This window comes from Borostomias antarcticus (genome assembly GCF_949987555.1).
Source record: "Borostomias antarcticus genome assembly, chromosome: 23".
Lineage (NCBI taxonomy): Eukaryota > Metazoa > Chordata > Actinopteri > Stomiiformes > Stomiidae > Borostomias > Borostomias antarcticus.
Window position 1 is genome coordinate 8,949,760 of NC_140256.1, and position 19,423 is coordinate 8,969,182.

At 46.9% G+C, this 19,423-nt stretch overlaps 1 protein-coding gene across 3 annotated transcripts; it reads right to left on the bottom strand.

Moving 5' to 3' along the window:
* Positions 1–926: 926 nt before the first annotated feature.
* On the bottom strand, positions 927–18,676 carry LOC311325019 (sarcoplasmic/endoplasmic reticulum calcium ATPase 2-like; the record flags this gene model as incomplete). Of its 3 annotated transcripts, XM_084457650.1 has the most annotated exons (20): positions 927–1,196; positions 1,332–1,449; positions 1,823–1,956; positions 2,045–2,130; positions 2,306–2,508; positions 2,642–2,862; positions 2,960–3,295; positions 3,984–4,202; positions 4,320–4,439; positions 4,548–4,679; positions 4,767–4,869; positions 4,955–5,040; positions 6,437–6,901; positions 7,222–7,307; positions 7,864–7,944; positions 14,460–14,598; positions 15,908–16,012; positions 17,763–17,845; positions 17,940–17,957; positions 18,555–18,676. In XM_084457650.1, the coding sequence occupies 20 exons, from the start codon at positions 18,670–18,672 to the stop codon at positions 927–929; spliced, it is 3,123 nt and encodes a 1,040-aa protein (XP_084313776.1). The 3 variants fall into 3 exon arrangements, with proteins under 3 accessions (XP_084313776.1, XP_084313778.1, XP_084313777.1); XM_084457652.1 differs by lacking the exon at positions 15,908–16,012; XM_084457651.1 differs by lacking the exon at positions 17,940–17,957 and having other exon boundaries at positions 18,555–18,672.
* Between the last annotated feature and the right edge of the window lie 747 nt (positions 18,677–19,423).

Consider the following 19,423-nt stretch of genomic DNA (forward strand, 5'->3'; position numbering starts at 1 on the left):
TTTGAATCAAACAAAGGTAACATTTACATTTTTCATCCCACTTCCCTCAAGGAACATAAAAACGAACACAAACTTCAAAAAGACTAAACTTCAAAAAATTGTTGAAATAACATTAAAGGTAGGTGAGGGCTATTATGTGGTCTCCTCCGGCCAAAGCAAAATGGTGCATACCTCAACACAACAATCTTTATGAACAAGCTTAGTGAGAAGAATGGGTAGGAGTCTAAGGTCATATCAATAGCTTTGAGGTAGCCGTGTTCTGCCTTGTGCAGAAAAGAAAAACCAACCAGATAAATGGATTTCAAACGGGGGCAGGAAAAATCAAGAAATTAAACCTGTTAATCATGCAATCACAAAACGCATGCACTTTTGTGTGCAGACGTCTGAGTCAGTGCAAATATACAGTGTATGATCATTAGTTATGGCCTTATACCTTATTCATCCAAAGGCCGTACTGTACTGTAGGTCAACGATCACACTGACGACAAGTCAAAACATTTGAGTCCGGTGCCTTTATAGCTTACCTGCACATACCTTCCCCAAATTACAAAACCTGATAAAATAGTGTTAATTCTCTGTACATATGTGACAGCTCATCTATGTCTGTTCCAAAAGGGGGAGCAAAAAATACAACTAAAGCTTGATATTATATTAGACAGATGGACAAATGAGAAATCAGTCATTAAAAAATATGTGCATCTAAAAAAATGCATAAAAATCATGGTGAAAATGTCCTTGATACAAATCAGCCAAGATTGCTGACATAGGTACAAGTGTTGACGGCTCTCACTGCAGTTGACGTGGTGGTGGTGGTGGTGGTGGTTGTAGTAGTAGTTGTTGTTCCTGGTTAATGGGTGGGTTTGTTAGATGGGTTAATCTCCACTCACACCGGTGCACAGGGGTGGTCGTTGTGTGCTTGGAGTCAGTCAGGACCAGAACATCTCAGACACGTTAGTGTCGGTGCTGTACAGCCACAGCACCAGGGGGAAAACTATGGCCACAAAGGGCCAGGAGATTCCCTCTGTGCATGCAGACAGGGACCAGCCTTTGCTGACGGGCTTCTCCAGGCCTTTACCAGTCTCCAGGTAGTTCCTGGCCGCGAACTTTAGCAGCTCATCCAGCAGGATAACAGGCAGGGAGATCTTCAGCACCATCAGCCACTGGGTCAGGTTGAGAGGAGTGATCTGGAAGATGACCTGGAGAGAGGAGGATGGAGGGATGGAGAGTGAGACCGGTGGACATCAAATGTATGAAGAAAATGGCTAAAAAAAACAACGTTATGTAAGGTTAAATGAGTGTGAGTTGTTGTGTGTGTTATTGAGCTGACTTACGGGCAGTGGCTCCACATAGAGGATGAGGAAGTGAAGGGACATGGAGAGGCAGATGGCTCCCAGCAGCCACACGTTCTCCCAGGGGGGCATACGCAGCAGGGACTGGTTCTCAGACAGACTGGGGGTGGGGGAGGAGAAAGGTAGCATGAGGCCTTAAAACCTACCTCTTTAAAACTGCGTTTAAGCTCTAACCCTTCTCTTGGTGTTCTGTTGAACAGTCTTGCTTAGTTTTACTCTTTGCCTTTTCCTCTTGATTCTTCTTTTTATATGCATTGAATTGATAGTTTTGTTAGATTTTATGCTGTAAACAGTGTAATGCTGTATGCAGTGTAAATTGTCTTTGAGTGTCCTGAAGTGCTATACATTTTTAATTTTAATATTATTAATATATGTACATGTAAAGATATGACCGACTTTTACTCTGTTGCCCTGGCAGTGCTCTACTGAAATCAAACAAGGACAATGGCTCTTCTCTCTGCTGGGGACCTCACCTATTGAGAGCATTGCACATCTCAATGGTGACAAGCACAGACAGGGCCATGGTCATGGGATAGGGGGACTCAAACACGTGGCACTCCAGGTCGTGGAAGTCCGGGTTGTCTGGGGAGCACTGCAGGAAGTGGCTCTTGGAAGGGGGCAGACACAGGGACACAGGTGAGTCAGGGAAGTGCAGGGAGGAAGGAGACACAGGATGGGTGAAGTCTCGGCCTCACCAGCTGGTACAGGTTGATCATGGGGCCGTCTTCCGCGGCCATGAACCACCAGGCAGCGGCTCCCACGGTGCCGGCTCCTACGTAGCCTGAGGGGGGGGGAGACGGCAAGACTGTCTGGATCAGGCTGGAGTGTGCGTTTTACACACCCACACCGACAGACTCGCTAATGAGCCTCAGCCGCGCCGCGGATGAAAACGCGGACGACATTTAAGCCTTTCGGCGAAAGACGACGGCGAAAAAGCGACGGTGGGTGTGACTCACATCCGATGGCCAGGTATCTGAAGAAGAGCCAGCTGGAGATGAGGGGCTCCTTGGCGCTGCGGGGGGGCTTGTTCATGATGTCCAGGTCGGGGGGGTTGAAGCCCAGGGCGGTGGCGGGCAGGCCGTCCGTCACCAGGTTGACCCACAGCAGCTGAACCGGAATCAGAGCCTCGGGGAAGCCCAGCGCCGCGGTCAGGAAGATACTGGACCCCCCCGTACACAGAAACACAGCATTAACAAACACAGGTTCACGCTACAACACACACCGGGACAAAGCACTCTCGACAGAACGGGACGCATGATAGAAACTAACTGTTCAGACCAGCGGTGACTCACCAGACCACCTCTCCTACATTGGAGGAGATGAGGTAGCGGATGAATTGCTTCATGTTGTTGTAGATGGCTCTGCCCTCCTCAACAGCGGCCACAATGGAAGAGAAGTTGTCGTCGGCGAGGACCATTTCAGAGGCCGACTTGGCCACGGCAGTGCCGGAGCCCATGGCGATGCCAATCTCTGCCTTCTTCAAGGCGGGGGCATCGTTCACTCCATCCCCTGTCTGTGGATAAGCAGGGATTCGGTGAGTCACTGCTGAGATAACAAAACAACAGCTGCACATTTCCACTGAGGACAGCCTGAGGTGTGGCTCGGCATACCATGGCCGTGATCTCGTCAAAGCCCTGCAGGAACTCGACAATCTTGGACTTGTGGGAGGGCTCGACGCGGGCGAAGCAGCGGCCGTTCATCACCGCCTCGCGCTGGGCGGAGGGGGACAGGTCGTCAAACTCGCGTCCGGTGAAGGCCATGTGGTCCACGTCGTCGTCCTCGCCCAGGATGCCGATGCGGCGGCAGATGGCCACGGCCGTGCCCTTGTTGTCGCCGGTGATCATGATGACGCGGATGCCGGCCAGGCGGCACAGCTTGATGGAAGCAGCCACCTCTTGTCTGGGGGGGTCCAGCATGCCGACGCAGCCCACAAAGGTCAGGTCGGACTGGGCAGGGAGAGAACACCGTCAGCATCAGGGCTTCTCAGCAAAACCCGATGACCTCTTTACCAGACTTCTCAAAGACAAAGCTGAAAAGTTTTGATTCACTCATTCGATCAATATACCAGCCAATTTAACTAGGAATGCACAAAATTTCCCCTGATTATATATATATATATATATATATAAAAATACTATAATAGAGCTACCCTCGGCCGGCCTGTCCACTGGCCTGTCCATCTCTCTATCCAGACTTTCCTCGGACACCGTCGGTCTGACAGCATTCATATTTGGCTCGGGTGTCCGCAGGGGTCTCGGACAGACCGTGACAGGACGGATTTTTAATTAATTAATGTTTTGGCTAATTTTAACATAAAATACTGATCTGAGCCACCAGCCAATAGAAATACTGCTCTGAATACAACCCCGCCCCCAACATTCCAGCTGCCTACTCTAGAATTAATTTGCCTGCTCCATCAGCTGTGAGGAGCTGAGTGAAAGCAGAGTTACAGTATTTAGTTGGTGTCCTCCAGAGTGCTCCAACGGGTATCAGAACTAGATTATATATATATATATATAGTGAAGGCTTGAAATATGTGCATTTATCATAAATGTTTACGTACATCCCAAACCTTATTTGCCACATGTCCCTGTAAACTAAGCAGCGCAGCCGTGGTAGTGTACAGCACCTCACCTCATAGTCAGCAAAGCGGGCAGTATCAATCAGCACCATGTCCTCCTTCTTGGGTGGGTTGTCCCTGGTGGCCAGAGCCAGGCAGCGCAGGGTGTCCCGTCCTGTCCCGTATTCACGGATAACAGACATGATCTTGTCCTTGATGCCCTGGCTCATGGGGACCTTGTTGGTGCCCACTCTGACATGGGTACACCGGTCAACCACTCCCTCTGGGGCACCCTGTAAGGCAGTCACATGAGTTAAGGATGAACAAGGAAAACAGAATGACTCAAGTATGTGTGATTGGCTTTTAAGGGGACAAACATTTGTGGGGGTGGGGGGGCGAGGTCCTGATACCTTTACAAACATCTTGCCGACGGAGGGGCGGGCCTTGTTCGGGGTGCAGTACACAGACATGGACTTCCTGTCTCTGGAGAACTCCAGGGTGAACTCCTTCTTCATCAGTTGCTTGATCACCTGGGAGGACGACCACAGAGTCAGCATCAGAAAAGCTGGCATTTAGAATCAAATGAGCCGATAACATACAATGTGAATTGAGTGTATTGAGTGTAGTTAGTTACTTACAGAATTGCAGGCGTTGGCCCTCTCAATCTTGGGCAGGTGCTTGACGTCTGTGTCAAACGCATTCATTTTCTCAACCAAGCAGGTTAGGGCGGTCTCTGTGGCTTCTCCGACCTTCTCATACACACCTTTGGCCTTATCACACAAACACACAAATTAGCCAACAATCACTCCACTAAGCATGATGGAGGGAGAAGGAAGGTTGGGGTGCAGAGTGCAAACCTCGTTGAAGTCCAGAGAGGAATCATTGCACAGGGCACAGATGGTGGCGATTTCCACCAGACCGTCAAACTGGGAGGAGTTCACTGGGCTGCCATCTTGATACCTATACAACACAACACAGGGGAAATAAAAAATAATCCAGATGTGTGTGTGTGTGTGTCTGAAAGAGAAACAAAGAAAATACTCACACTTCTCCATCAGGGGCATAAGTAGAGCCAGTGATGGTAAACTCGTTCAGAGAGCTTTCCCCTTCAGCTTTGTCAACAATGAACATCTGGTGTCCAAAACAAAGGAGACACAAATTAATATCACTAAAAACTGGAAAGAAAAGAAAAAAGGTTTAAACAATGGTTGATTCTTTCCCGATACTGTAGATGGCAGCAGAAACTACAAGGAAGGACAGGGAACTACACCGCAGATAGGAGCTATCCAACATATACACTACATACAAATATACATCCTGTGAGAAACACAGATTGTGTTAAGAGTGTTGAGCGTGTTCGTGTGTCTCTGTGTTTTGTTTGGTGTGTGTGTGAGGGCCAAGGCAGGAGGCTAGATGCATGCACCGAGGAGAAATTGTTTGGTTTTCCTCGGTACTGGAAGTCAAAGTCAACAGCGGAGGCTGTCAGGAAGCCAGAATAAAGACAGCAAGGAAGCCCACAGAAGGCATCTGCAGGGCTCGGCCTTTTCCCACAGGAAGTCTTGGACCTCGTGGTCACCGTCACTGCGTCAAGACAGACAGTCACCAGGGGCATCCCAGGCTGAGATGCTAGGAAGGAGGATTGATGGTAATCACTCAAGGGCACCACTTCAAAGTGAATTGCTGACGTCAGAGGCTTACGGGTAAAAAAAGGGCATAAAGGCTTATTTTTAGAGCAGTATCGTCAATTGGGTCATTTGGGTCATTTCTTCTAATCGGGTTGTGCCAGCGTATCTCCTACAGAAAACCTTGGGGAAGTGGAGGGATGGGCGGCATACTGTACACAGAAGTCATCCCTTAATGTAAATGCTCATAATTAGTTGTTGGAACAAAAATATACTAAAGTCTTTGATGTCCTTAATGAATCAATGTCATCTCAGTCTAATAGACAGATGAAGGTAGAGTAAGGGGCTGGGGACAGAAACAGAACTAGGTCAGGAATCCAGGTGAAGAAAAATATAACAGTTCAGGGACGCGTAAGAGAATCTCATCAACATCTCATCTTGAAAGAGGTTTGATAAAAATGCTCAATAATGCAACAGGTCAATTTCAAGAGGAGTCGAGTCAGCAGTTCTGAAGACCTGTGCCGACTCAACAAAGAGAGAGTAAACATATTTAATTTATAATGAGCTGTCTCCCTTCGTTAGACCTTAGAAGCTAGTCTGTTGGGGTGCCCTTCATAGAGAGGTGGAGGGGGGGGGGGGGGGGGTGGTGGCTACAGGCTGGATGCTTTGCAGAGCTGTGATGCAAAGTCAGTTATGCAAGAGCACTGCAAGTCATCCAGCAGCTGAATGTAGATGAGCAACAGCACACTCCCTCTGTGTGAAAATCGTTATTCTTCTCCACAAAGAACCTTCTGCCACAAAGTCGATTGGGAGATATACTGTAACTCTGAGTAGGCCCTGTGTGTGTGTGTGTGTGTGTGTGTGTGTGTGTGTGTGTGTGTGTGTGCGTGTAAAGACTGACTAACCCTGCACACGGACATCTGGTTGGTGGTGAGGGTGCCGGTCTTGTCGGAGCAGATGACCGAGGTGCAGCCCAGGGTCTCCACGGAGGGCAGGCTGCGGACGATGGCGTTCTTCTTGGCCATGCGGCGGGTGCCCAGGGCCAGGCAGGTGGTGATGACGGCCGGCAGACCCTCGGGAATGGCCGCCACCGCCAGGGCGACGGCGATCTTGAAGTAGTAAACGGCGCCGCGGATCCAGGAGCCTCCGTGGACGGGGTCGTTGAAGTGGCCGATGTTGATGATCCACACGGCGATGCAGACCAGAGAGATGACCTTGGACAGCTGCTCGCCAAACTCATCCAGCTTGGCCTGCAGAGGGGTCTTCTCCTGCTCGGTGGCGGCCATCTCATCACGGATCTTGCCGATCTCGGTGTTCACGCCGGTCGCCACCACCACGCCGACGGCCTTGCCGGCTGCAATGTTGGTGCCCTGAAAAGAAAGACGGGTCAAATGAGGATTTAATTTACGTTAAAAGGATTAATGCATCAGGCATTCTCTTCAGCTTTAAAGATGATAAAGGTCAGATAAGACTTAATTAATCCCCAGGGAGAGGGAATTAGGAACAGAGAGAGGCATCGCGAGAGAAAGAGAGAGGGAGAGAGAGAGAGAGAGAGGGGGAGAGAGGGAGGGAGAGCGAGAGAGAGGGAAAGAGGGAGAGAGAGGGAGGGTGGGAGGGAGAGAGAGGGAGGGTGGGAGAGAGAGAGAGGGAGGGTGGGAGGGAGAGCGAGAGAGAGTTCAAAGCTACTTACAGAGAAGAGCATGTTTTTTTTGTCCTGGTTGACGGCACGGGGGTCCGGTACGGGGTCAGTGTGCTTGATGACAGAGACCGATTCCCCTGCAATCCAAGCAGAGAGCAGCTGGTCAACCCTCACTTCCCTTTGATTACAGTTAAAACAATTTCACCGAAAATGCTTGATTGATTGATTGATTGATTAATTCATTCATTCATTCATTCACGGCCTTGGGGAGAAAGCCTCTGATTATTCAGGGGTTTGGACTTACTGTAAACTATTACAGAAGAGTGAAGCAAGCTCAGATCAAGAATTCACTCATGGTGAGGCATTTTTGAGAAAAACGCTTATCAAGCAAATGTGAGCTGATGCACAATAATATACTTGAATAATATACAATAGACCTTTAAATGTAAAAAAAATAGTAAAATTATTGATGCTATTGCACCGGACTAAATTAATTTCTAATAAGCAAAAAGCTCCATGGAGAAATGCTACTGTATGTCGGTAAAAGCCATGAGGACATGGAGACAGCCAAGGAGTGAGTCATACTGGAGTCATACTGGACCCATCCCGTTAGGCTCAAGTTACCTTAGGACACTCGAGACAACCTGGTTTAGTCTTAGACATTCATGGAATGGAATAGATCTCGTGTCTTACCGGTCAGGATGGACTGGTCGACCCTCAGGGTTGTAGATTTGATAGAAGAGAGACGGATGTCAGCAGGAACCTTGTCTCCAACTGGTGGGGGGGGGGGGGGGGGGACAAAAACACCATATGAAACATAATGAAACCATGCTTTGCATATGGACAAACACATGTGAGGGGGGGGGGGGGGGAGATGAGGACTTAAAAGCCCTAAAAGGCCTGTCCCAAAGGAAAAGACCCATTTGGACCACATCGGAATTGTGATGACCCGATTCAGCTTCCCATCAGTGGGGGACGTGGTTCAGTGTGAACCAGCTAGCGCAGCCTGAACATACTGTACAGTACTGACCGGTTCGAAATGAAGAGGCACAGAAATACCACAAATGAGAGGTCATCATGCTGTCCATCATCACAGGACCAAGACTGACCTCTTGTCAAAATGCATTTTCCTCCAGTCCACAGTTTGGTTATTCAAAAGTCAGGATTCCCTTTTCAGGACTGAACAGAAACACAAACCAATCTGAGCCCCCCAGTGCCTTGAGGGGAGAGGAGGGGGAAAGAGCTTGAGACCAACAATGAGACCAACAATGAGACCAACAATGAGACCAACAATGAGACCAACGATGAGACCAACAATGCACGAAGCCAAACATGGGAAAACTATTTCAATATGTTCCCCAATGCTCTGATCAGGTTTAAAAGTGGACACGCGATAGCAGCTGTTTCCCTGTCATCTCCACTTGCACAGGAAGAGGCAGGAGTTAATACCAGCGACTGTCCATCACTGAGGGATGGAGGGACACAGAGGACCAGAAATGGATCTGAGCAGTTAGCCCAAACACACTTCAGCCTCAGGCTCCTGTGTCTTTGTCTTCAAAGCCTCAATTAGCAACTGATGTCACCAAGCTTTCACAAAAACACAAAGACATAAGCCTCAACATTAGCAAGCACACCCCCAACCGTGGATAACAGAGTTAATAAACTGCAGTTGGGTGTGCACATGTCAGATCACATTCAAATGTACTGACACTAGTGCCAGGAGTTTTGGACTGTCATCGGGCGCTGGCCAATCATGAGAGACGGTGAGAGCTTTTCTCAGAAAGACCTGTGTCGAGCTCGACCGCATCTTTCTAAATGTGGAACAACGCGTACAATGAATCCCTCACTTCTGAAAAGGTCACACGGCCCAACAGCGATAAAATGGATTGACCACGGCTGAGCTGCAGAAATGTTAGGCAAAACTGAACAGAAAGAGAATATGACCACAAACGTTTCCTCTCAAAACCATGAGGCTTAACGGCCGCTTCCTGGGCGTTGTGGAACACTTCCTGTGGTAAGCCAAATACCTTCTGAAAGTCGCGTCGACTTCTGTAACAGGGGCAGTCTAAACTCAAATAAATATGGAATAAGCACTTTATAATGGCACTTCAATGCTATGGCGGGCGCAAAGCTAAACTGGATACACCAGCGCTGTCCAGGTTCTGTTAGACTGCAGGCCTGCCCTGAATTAAGTGTGTGTATATCATCTCTCCCTTTGTGTCAACATCCTACTTGGCAGCATTCCAACAGTCTCCTCAAACATGGCCACCTTTTCCCCCTCACGCCTGCCAACAACGGAGAGGCTCCGCACCTTTGAGAGCGACAGGGGCTTTGCAACAAGGGCCACAGACTTACCAGTCGGCTCCCAGGGGTGCCCTCAGGCCACCGATATACCTCCGCAAAGATAGACGGCTTTGACTGGCAGACACAAGCCCCCGCTGCATGTGACTGACAGACATGTCGTGTGGCCGGTCCGGAGGGCGCGTGTGCTGATGGCAGATGAAACGTAGCGCTGGGATGTTGAGAGGTGAGGGGGGGCCTTTGAGACGCTGACAGGTAGCCCTCTACACGCAACACCAGCTGCCATGCACTTCCGCGGAGACGAGCTACGCTGCGTTTTAAATGTGGAGGATGGGGTAATGACCGGGGCAAAAGGGGCATGAGAGCTAAAAGCCGTGTTATGGCCAGCTGAAGAAACTATTGTCTGACCGGCCGCCACTGTCTGGCTTTAATCTTCACTTCCAGATTTCAGAGAAATCGTCATAAGGGGACTGCGTCTGTGGGCTGTACACCGCACGCACACGCACGCACACACGCACACTCACTCACACACACACACTCACACACAGCATGTCCTGGGCCAGGTTTTGTTACTATGGCAACAGGACACCCGAGTCAAATGACACAGAGATGAAGAACAGTGGCCTCCTGCTAGAGATCTAGAACAGATGCTGTCAGGGTTCTTCTAGGGGAATAGCTTTGACACATCAGAGGTCAGAAGTGACCATGAACTATGTAGTGTACTATCCAGATGCTAGTGAAAACATCCAGTGTGTGTAAAACTGGAAAAGCTGTACATTTCAATACCAAACAAGGCAACAGAGATATGATACTAGTACTTCCTATACCCACACTATTAGCTACTTCATGTAGGCTACAATGTGCCTCATTCAGTTCATGCTATAAGTATTGTAATAAGGTTAAATCTCTTCAGTTTCCTGATGGTAGCTTTCTGATGATCGACAGTCAAACATACTGTAGTATGATAATGGAGACAGTCCGTCTAGTGAACTGCTGTTCACTGGATGTTTTTCATCGTACCATTCTCTGTCAACTCTAGAGGAGCAGGCCGAGAACCACCACATCTGGCACCAACAATCATACCACAGTCAAAGTCACTTAGATCAAGCCGCCGCGCCGTCACGTGATTCGCTTTTTGGAGGAACAGGCTACAGTATTTGCGTCAACGAGCAGGTGTACCCAATAAAGTGACGACTGAGTGCATGTTTCTGTCACTTTCCCTTCAGGCCACCTCTCTAGCTAATGGGCCCTTAACAGGCCAGCATGTCGCCCTTTCAACCCACCCCCCCATCTATCACCAGACAGCATAGCCAGGATTCCCAGCAATCAATGCAGGACATGCCTCAAGGTTAGCCGCCACAGTGGCCAAGTTCAACTCTGGAAAGCGAGACCGACGCAGAGAAATCTGCCCAACGGTAGCTTAACAAAGTTTTCTTCCTTATAACCACCGTATTCATTCAATCACGGATATCAATCTGCATAGACCCTGTAAATGAAGCAGAGCTTTTGACTTCATCCCAGATACAAGTTTTTAAAATCCACCCCACCCCTTTATTAATGTAAGACAACGCCATTGTGGTATTTCTTGCTGACAAGCAGGGGACACCAAACACCTGGCTGGATGCAACACTCACCATAAGACCCCCCCCCCCTTCCCCCCCACGGTGACAGCAGATGCTTGCCAGGCCGCGCAAAATGCCACATGCCATCCTGGGTGTCTGGAATCCCGGGCTGCGTAGGAGGGTGCTGATGGGTAGGGTCTCTGCGTGCGTCCAGCTCGGAGCGGCGGGACCGTTGTCCGTAACCACTTCCCTACAAGGTAATTTCGCTGCCGAACAATGGGAGCAGCTGAGAGGTCCTCCCCCCTACTGTGTCTCACCGCCGGTAGTGGCCCCCCAGTCGCCGTCAGACTCCCCAGCCTCCCATCATGCAACGCGGGGGAACAGAACCCCCTCAGCCCTGCTGGCCCGCCGGACGCTATGTTCAAAGCTCTGCTCTCATGACACCAGTCAATGTCTTGATCACACACACACACACACCATAGAACAATCAAATGATGTGTTGAGCAATACACACACGCAAAGCTTAACCAGCTTTAAGGGGTCGAATATCCAAAAATCTGATAGTACTCAGCTATTCAGAGAACCACCTCTTTCATTTCCCTGAAGAACTGCATGGTACACTGGAGAGGGGAGACAGTGAACAGTATATGCTGAGATACTGGAAGTCCACCTCAAAGCAGCAGTAGTGGTTTGAAGCACAGTGCACAGGTTTCGGCCTCAGGACCTCATGATACCATACGTATCACGACACAATACATATTGCGATACTCTACATAATTTACTGAACATTTTAAAATACAGCTGAAAATACAACTCCATCCCCCGCTCCCTGGAGCTGATCCTGAGGGCGGACGGAATGTAAGGACATTTTAAATCCATTTAACACATGAATAATGTATATGACTGAATTTTATTCTTAATTTTCTATATCTATTTCCTGTCTTCCCTGAATATTTTCCTCGTGCATTATTATTATTATTTTTTATATAACTTTTTTTTTTTACTGTATCGATACTGAGCTGCAGAAAATCTATACAGTATAGCGGAAAAAAATATTGCGCTGTATTGCGGTATGGATTTTATTGCAGCCCTACAGTACAGTGAAGGACAGGCTAGAGCAGCTCCTCATCAGCCCGGGCCAGCAGGGAGGAGCAGTCAGGAAGGCTGACAGGGCGGCAGATTAGATTAGTTGAGTTCGAACAGCAGAGACAGCAGTCCCCAAGCCCCGCCTCCCTCTACTGTACGCTCCTGCTACGGTCAGGCGGCCTGGGCCACACAAGTCATAAACTAAACACATACTGTACACAAAGAGCACATCCTAGAGCAAATACAGGACGTCTTACTCAGAACTGCATTACAGTCAAAAAGCAATAAGGGAAAAAACCACACTGTCACGAACTGTGAACAGATCCGAGTTAGCCAGCATCTCTAGACTGTGTCCTGGGGGCTTATTGTGGTTGAAGGGGAGGGAGGGAGGGAGGCTGTGTCAGAGCGCACAGCGGTAACCTGACAGGCAGGGCCAGACATTGGCTACTTTGCTATTCTCCTCACGGCTGAGCCAGTCAGAGAGCCTGTGACCATGTCCTCTGAGCTGGCGTCTGCGTCATCAGCCCTGCTGTGTGGCAGTGGGTCACGCTGGTGCTTTGGCAACATTTTATTCATATACATAGGAGCCTTACAGGGACCAGTAAGAAAGGCCTTCAAAGGATTTAGCGGATATATATTGAATTGCTTCAGGTGACGTTGTACGTCTGACAGCAGGGACAATGCATGTCTGCTGATAATAGTGTTTGTGGAGTTTTTTTTCAGAACAAGACTAACCAAACCGCCACTGACAGCCAATTATACCCACACACCCAACTGTGAAATCACATCATGCGTCAGCAGCTGCTCTCCCAGTCTCACACAAGTAGCATTACTCCTTTGCATAAAATGACAGAAACCCACAAAGCCCTGCAGTGTCCACTTGTTACAAACATACTGGCAAAACGTCCTTGTTAAGACACCAAACCAAATGTTCTGTCTCTTAGAAAGAGAAGAGGTCCATCTCTCAATATAGGATAGGGCTGCACGATTATGACAAAAAATAATAATTGTGATTATTTGCTTCAAAATAGTAATTGTGATACATATTTAATATATAATATTAATATATAATAACCATGCACCCAAATCACGGATGTTGATCCCTTTCTTGCTACCAACTCACTGACCTCGTTTTCGCTCATTTTTTCACTACTCATGACACTTGTCTTGACCTACTGCTATCTGTCTTCTCAGTGAAATTGCTGCGCACAGCGCACTCATGTGCATGCATGTGATTGATCAGACAGCATAACACCTGTGATTCGTCCGTGTAGTCCTAGCACACTCAATTCAAAGCAAAATTATTAATCACATTAATTGCGGCCTTTTGCGATTAGTTAATCGCGGAGGTCATAACCGCGATTTCTATTAATTCACGATTAATTGTGCAGCCCTAATATAGGATACTCAACGCTGCCTCTGCCCTTCTCAAGGTGACTTTGGAGACCCGCTGAACGCTGCCCCAACACTGTTCCCGAGGGAGAAGGGGGGGCATCAGACACCTGTCATCTTCACTACTGTCACTGCCTGCTATAAATACAGTGTTCCATAATCTAGACAGGCTATCCACGCTAAAAATAAAAACCCACCACTATGCACAGAAAAAAACACTGCACCACCTCAGTGGCTTAGGGTTAAACCAAGTACCACGATGATAACGGGAGCTCCTCAAGGACGACAAGATTCCGTTCTCCATCACATCAGTCGGCAGCATCCATCCCTGGTGTAGCCAGAACCAACGTGCTGCCAGGAGCCCATTCCTCCACAGACCTGCCAAGCATCTCAGCCGCAGTAGTATTTCAATCTCACCATCTTTGGATGAATCGGAATCACCCAAGGCTCTACTTACATCCTTACTGCATTAAGGCTGGATTAAAGATGAGCTAGCATGGTGTTAGGCTTATACCAGTGAACAGCATGTGAGCGTAGTTCAAGATTGTGTTTGCGATGAGCACAGGAGGCCACACACACACGCGCACACACACACACACGCACACGTGACATGAGGGCCATAAGTGCTCAGCCCTCCGAGACAACGGGTTAATAGGAACATCCCGAAATACACCACTCCTGTAGGGTGAGTCACCTCTGCAGGGGGACTAGGGGGGAGGGGAACTGAAATAGAGCCACTGATAAACGTAAAGCTTGACTATGCCTGGATTCCAATGTCCTGCTCAGAATAGCATTTGCCTGAAACAGAGCAAATGACCAAAGCAAAACTATTTGTTGCTGATCTTTCTAACGGTAATTATTTCTTCTTTACACTTGAACACAACAATAACATTCTACTGGATCTGATGCACTTAATTGCACTGTGTGAGAGAAATATGGCCAACATACCGGCAACCTCCACGATGTCTCCAGGGACGATGTCTTTGGCCTTGATCCTCTGGACAGTCTTCCTGTCCTGGCGGTAAACTTTGCCCATCTCAGGCTCATACTCTTTAAGGGCCTCGATAGCATCCTCAGCATTACGCTCCTAGTAACAAGAAGCATGTTGACTTTTCTGTGACAGAGTAATTTACTATTATGAGAATGATAACATTACAATATTATGAATGATGTGATGATGGTGTTTCACGTTACTGATATTTCAGATTTAACTAAATACAACTAAACCTGGGGATTCCCTTTCAAGCATTCTACCTCTGGAGACAGTAATGTAATGAGTAAGTTCAAGAACATTACTGTACAATTTGCATCACTTGTAATTCATTAACACCTATGATATAAGAACATGCAGACTGTGCCAAGTAACATCACATTTGTGTTTACTCAGTCACTATGGAGCAGAAGGCTTGGTTCTAAAGTCCCTTTTTGGCAAGCTTCCCTTTTACTGAGAGCCAATCATGATAGGGATAGCCAGCTGCATAATCTCCTGTAAATGTGAGTAGACTGGGACGGTGAGGTCAGAGTCTACTCCTATTTGGCATGGTGAACCTTCTTCCTAAGATTAAAAATAAAAAAAGGTAGTGGAAGCAGTGCAGTTTTGACTACTTTTAACTGACGCAAGAAACTGAGAATCTAAATTAGGAAAAAAAATACTATTACTAAATCACAAGATATGCATTATCTTGGCCTACAGACCATCATGAATGAAGCCGGAGTGATGCAACTGAAGCAGGAAAGTTGTCACTCTGCTTAGTGGAATTTGGTGTCATAGCAACACAACTTTCTCAAATGTAGTCAGTGACCCACTTCCAAGCCCCGTTTTCAGTTGTGTCTGTAATGAGTCTTGCTTTCAATGGAAAGTACATTATAGAGAATGTAAATTTGACAAAACTAAATTATTTCTGACCAATCATGAACATGTGTAATATTAGGGCTGGGTTTAAAAAATCGATTCATCGATTCTGAATCAAATGATTCAGAATCGATTCATGAATCCAAAAATCGATCTTTTATTTAATGAATGAATGAATAAATGAAGGAATGAATAGTTCATTAATTCATTCAATGATTCATTTATACATTCATTTTTGGAAATCAGTATCAATACCCAGCCCTAGTATTGATGTGTTGCATAACTTGGCAGTCATGTAATTAAGGTTACAGCTAAAAAAAAAAAACAGGTTTAAGTAACACTAACCGAATCGATATTGAATCGAATCGAATCGTGATAATCGATTCTGAACCTTGTGAATCGGAATCGATTCTTGAAATTCGACTCGATACCCAGCCCTACTGTACACAGTTGCAAGTCCGTTTGAGACATGTAGAAGGAAAGTAAAGCAGTCATTACAAAGTCTATACAAAGTACCATGTTATGTTACATAGCAAATGCTCACCTGCCACACTCCCACAATGGCATTGGCTATAAGAATGAGTAAGATTACAAAAGGCTCCACAAATGCCGTGATAGTTTCCTCTCCCTCCTCGAACCAGGCCAAGACCTGAGGGGAAACAACAAACACATGATTCATTGTTGATATTTCACACTGCATGGCTAGCAATATGACCGTGACAGTCATAACACTTAGATGATTATTCAAACATAATACATTCAAGAAATTAAAACTGTACGTTCAACCCCAAGTGTTTCTGCACAGATGACAGGCGAGCTCACCTATGCCTGCCAATGGACTGAGCTATGGTAGCCAAACATGCCTGTAGCATGCCGTTATCGGATTGACTTGTCATATGGTCTAACGCAGTAAAATGTAATTATCTATCAATAAGCCAACAAAGCCATTTGAGACAGGCATCTCTCTCTGATACGGTGTCAAATGACAACTTGATACCCAACACAACACCACAGAGTTGTGATTTGAAACCACTAACCACACTAAAAATAACAGGACACAACCCACACATTTTACTGAGCAGCGTCCTCAAACTCAGCACCCTCTCTCACACAGGAAATGAAGATGCCCTTAGTGGGAGTGAGACTAATTTGCATCATGTCTCTCGTCTCAGTAGAAAATACAGTCAAGAGCTCACATTTCATGGCTGCTTCCTGTCAGGGCCAGGCAGAATAATAATGCATCATGCATACAGAGCAATTTCTCTACCTGTTTATTTTTGTCTCTGTTGGACTAGAGGCCTATCCCTGCACCAGCGTGACTGTGGAGCTAGTTGAGCTGTAAAAGGTAAGCCTATCATTGAACTAGGACCCTCGTATTGCAAAGGGCAGCGAGAAATGGAGGGAGCTCCCTGTGGCCTTATGTCCCATTGGAAAAGATGATAATGTAAGTAACTGCATCAGCAGTTAGGCTACTACAGTGCATAGCTGATCTAAAGCTATGGGAATGGGAGGCATGGGCACAGAGGTGATCACGTGACTGGATAGTGCCCTCCCACTGAAGGTCAGAGCCCAAATTTGGTGTTAAGTGGTGCCCACCCCCCCACCCCTTCCTCGTCAGACAGCAGCCTCTCACACCTCCATATCACACGGCTGGCTACCGGACAGCACATGCCGGCTCCTCCAAAACACACACACACACACACACACACACACACACACACACACAGTTTACAAAACTCAAAAGATAATAATACACTCTAGTACGAACAAACCATGTTTGCAGAACTACAGAACAGAGATAACACGCTCCAGCTTCTGGTCCCTAAATGCCAAATACTGCTCTAAAGAGGACCATATTTCATGTATTCCAATGTCAGGTATATTTCCCAATTGATTGAGCTTGTAAAACCCCATAATGACGCCAATACTTCATGCCAGTCCACTATCGGGGAAAGTCAAGGACTGTTAAGGAGCGAGAAGGAGGAAGTCATTACACAGCAACCGTAAAAGACGACTCAAATATCTTGCTTGGCACATGGTGAAAGCAACTCAATACAATCAACTGCTGTTGTCACCATTCCTTAGACAGGTTGCTAGCTTGTTCAGCTGTTTAGGGCCCCTGATCTGTGAGTGTAACCTCAGCTGAGATATGCAAACTGAAGACGTTCACGCTTGCTGTCCACACTTCCCATGCCACTAATAACAAGCCATACATAAATTCCCCCCCTTCCCAACTGGCAGTCTCTCATCATCACCATCCAGGCTTATACTAGAACAGCAATTCTTCAGTCTTAAGTCATTGCATGTGTTTTAAAGGACCATAAGCAATGTAACAAAAAAGAAACCCATTATCCTGTCAAGCAACATCAATTAAAACCAATTTCAAACAATATACTTACAAAAGATATGCAGGCTGCCAGCAAAAGAATTCGCACTAGTAAATCTTCAAACTGTTCAACAACAAGCTCCCATAGGGACTTTCCTGTGGAATTGAATTTAAATACATTATAAAATACATCATGAAAATTAATTCAGATCTAATCCATGAAGATAAATCATACAACTATCAGACATACCTTCTTCGGCAGGTAACTCTGTATAGGGGCAATCCAACGAGAATATAAGGCAAAAGAGGAGAACATTATATCCTTACACATTTCAGTCCAACTCAGACACACTAGCCTAAACTTATGATGACAATATGAGTTGGAGAAGTCACCTTGAATATAGTCAGAATATGTTCAGAGTTCAGATCTGATGATTAGCGATACATTTCATGCAATCACTTGGGCGCAGTCAAAAAGACTACAGAGCCCAGACTCCTTTACAGTAGGTTGCTCGTCGGCCTGTAGCGATAGCTGTCTATCCCAAATGTCCCGACAGACTGTTAGGCACACACCTGAGTCTCACTACTGTTAATTTATTTATTTATTTAAATTTTTAAATCTCTATATGTATGATAACAATGGCGATATTTCCCTAAGATGTGACTCTACAGCTTGTTCGCTACTTTGTAGCAATGCTTGGAACCCACGAGGTCGTCTATGATGACGTCAGCTAATTTACTCCGTGAGCAAGCCGGTTGATGCTGCTGACTTTCACCCTAACGTCGCTGTATTACAGAATTCCCATTTTTCCATCACACTCGAATAAAACATCCACATTTCTACCGTAGTTTGAGGTTTACCTACCGTTGGTGCCCCATGTTTCCCTCAGTCGTTTCACCTGGTCCAAGCCCAGTCCCGTGCTTTCGTTGACATTGAAATAGCTGTAAACTTCTTCAACACTCTTTATGTGAGCGTTCTCCATGGTGGTAACGTTCGACTCCTTAGGTCAGATGTATTTTGTGTTACTCACTTACCTCTGTCTCTTTTGTATTTCCTTTCAAAAGAAGAGATATTTGCCAATTGAGATATGCATTCACATCCAGATAGCGACCAGAAAAGACAGGAATTTGGAAGCTCGCTATAGCTAACTTCTAGGCTGGAATTAAACGAAATCCCCCCTCTAGCAAATGCTATTTTTTTAAGAAATACATTCTGATAAGGCTAGCTACCTTTCCCCCCTCTCGGCGAAGGTTGCCTTGGGTGTCCTCTCTTATCTCCCCAAAAATGGTGGAAAAGAGTGTGCAGCAATCGCCCCTGTTGAGGACTGCATTCACCCAGTCCTGTCGTTGGTCTGCCTCTCCGCGGCACAGCTCCCAGCTCAGTGGTGGCTAGATGAGGTGCTTATCTGGTTTTATCAAGTGTCTCACTACTGCCCCTCTGCTATTATCCAATGCATGTGGAGGAAACTCATTGGATGAAATAAATCCGGAAATGCTCACTGTCAAACACCAAGATGTTTGATGGCACCAGGGTGGCACGCCGTGGTTTGAGGGGGTATCAGTTATATTATACCTCCATGGTATCAAGACTCGGGGAGACTGAGGAAGGCCGTCTGTTGGGCAACAACTGGACAGTGTGGAGGCAGTGGTGGAGAGGATGAGGCGAAATGAAACACCAACCTGGACATCCCCTCTCATCCCCTTTATGACGAGCTGTGGCAGATGGGGAGCACC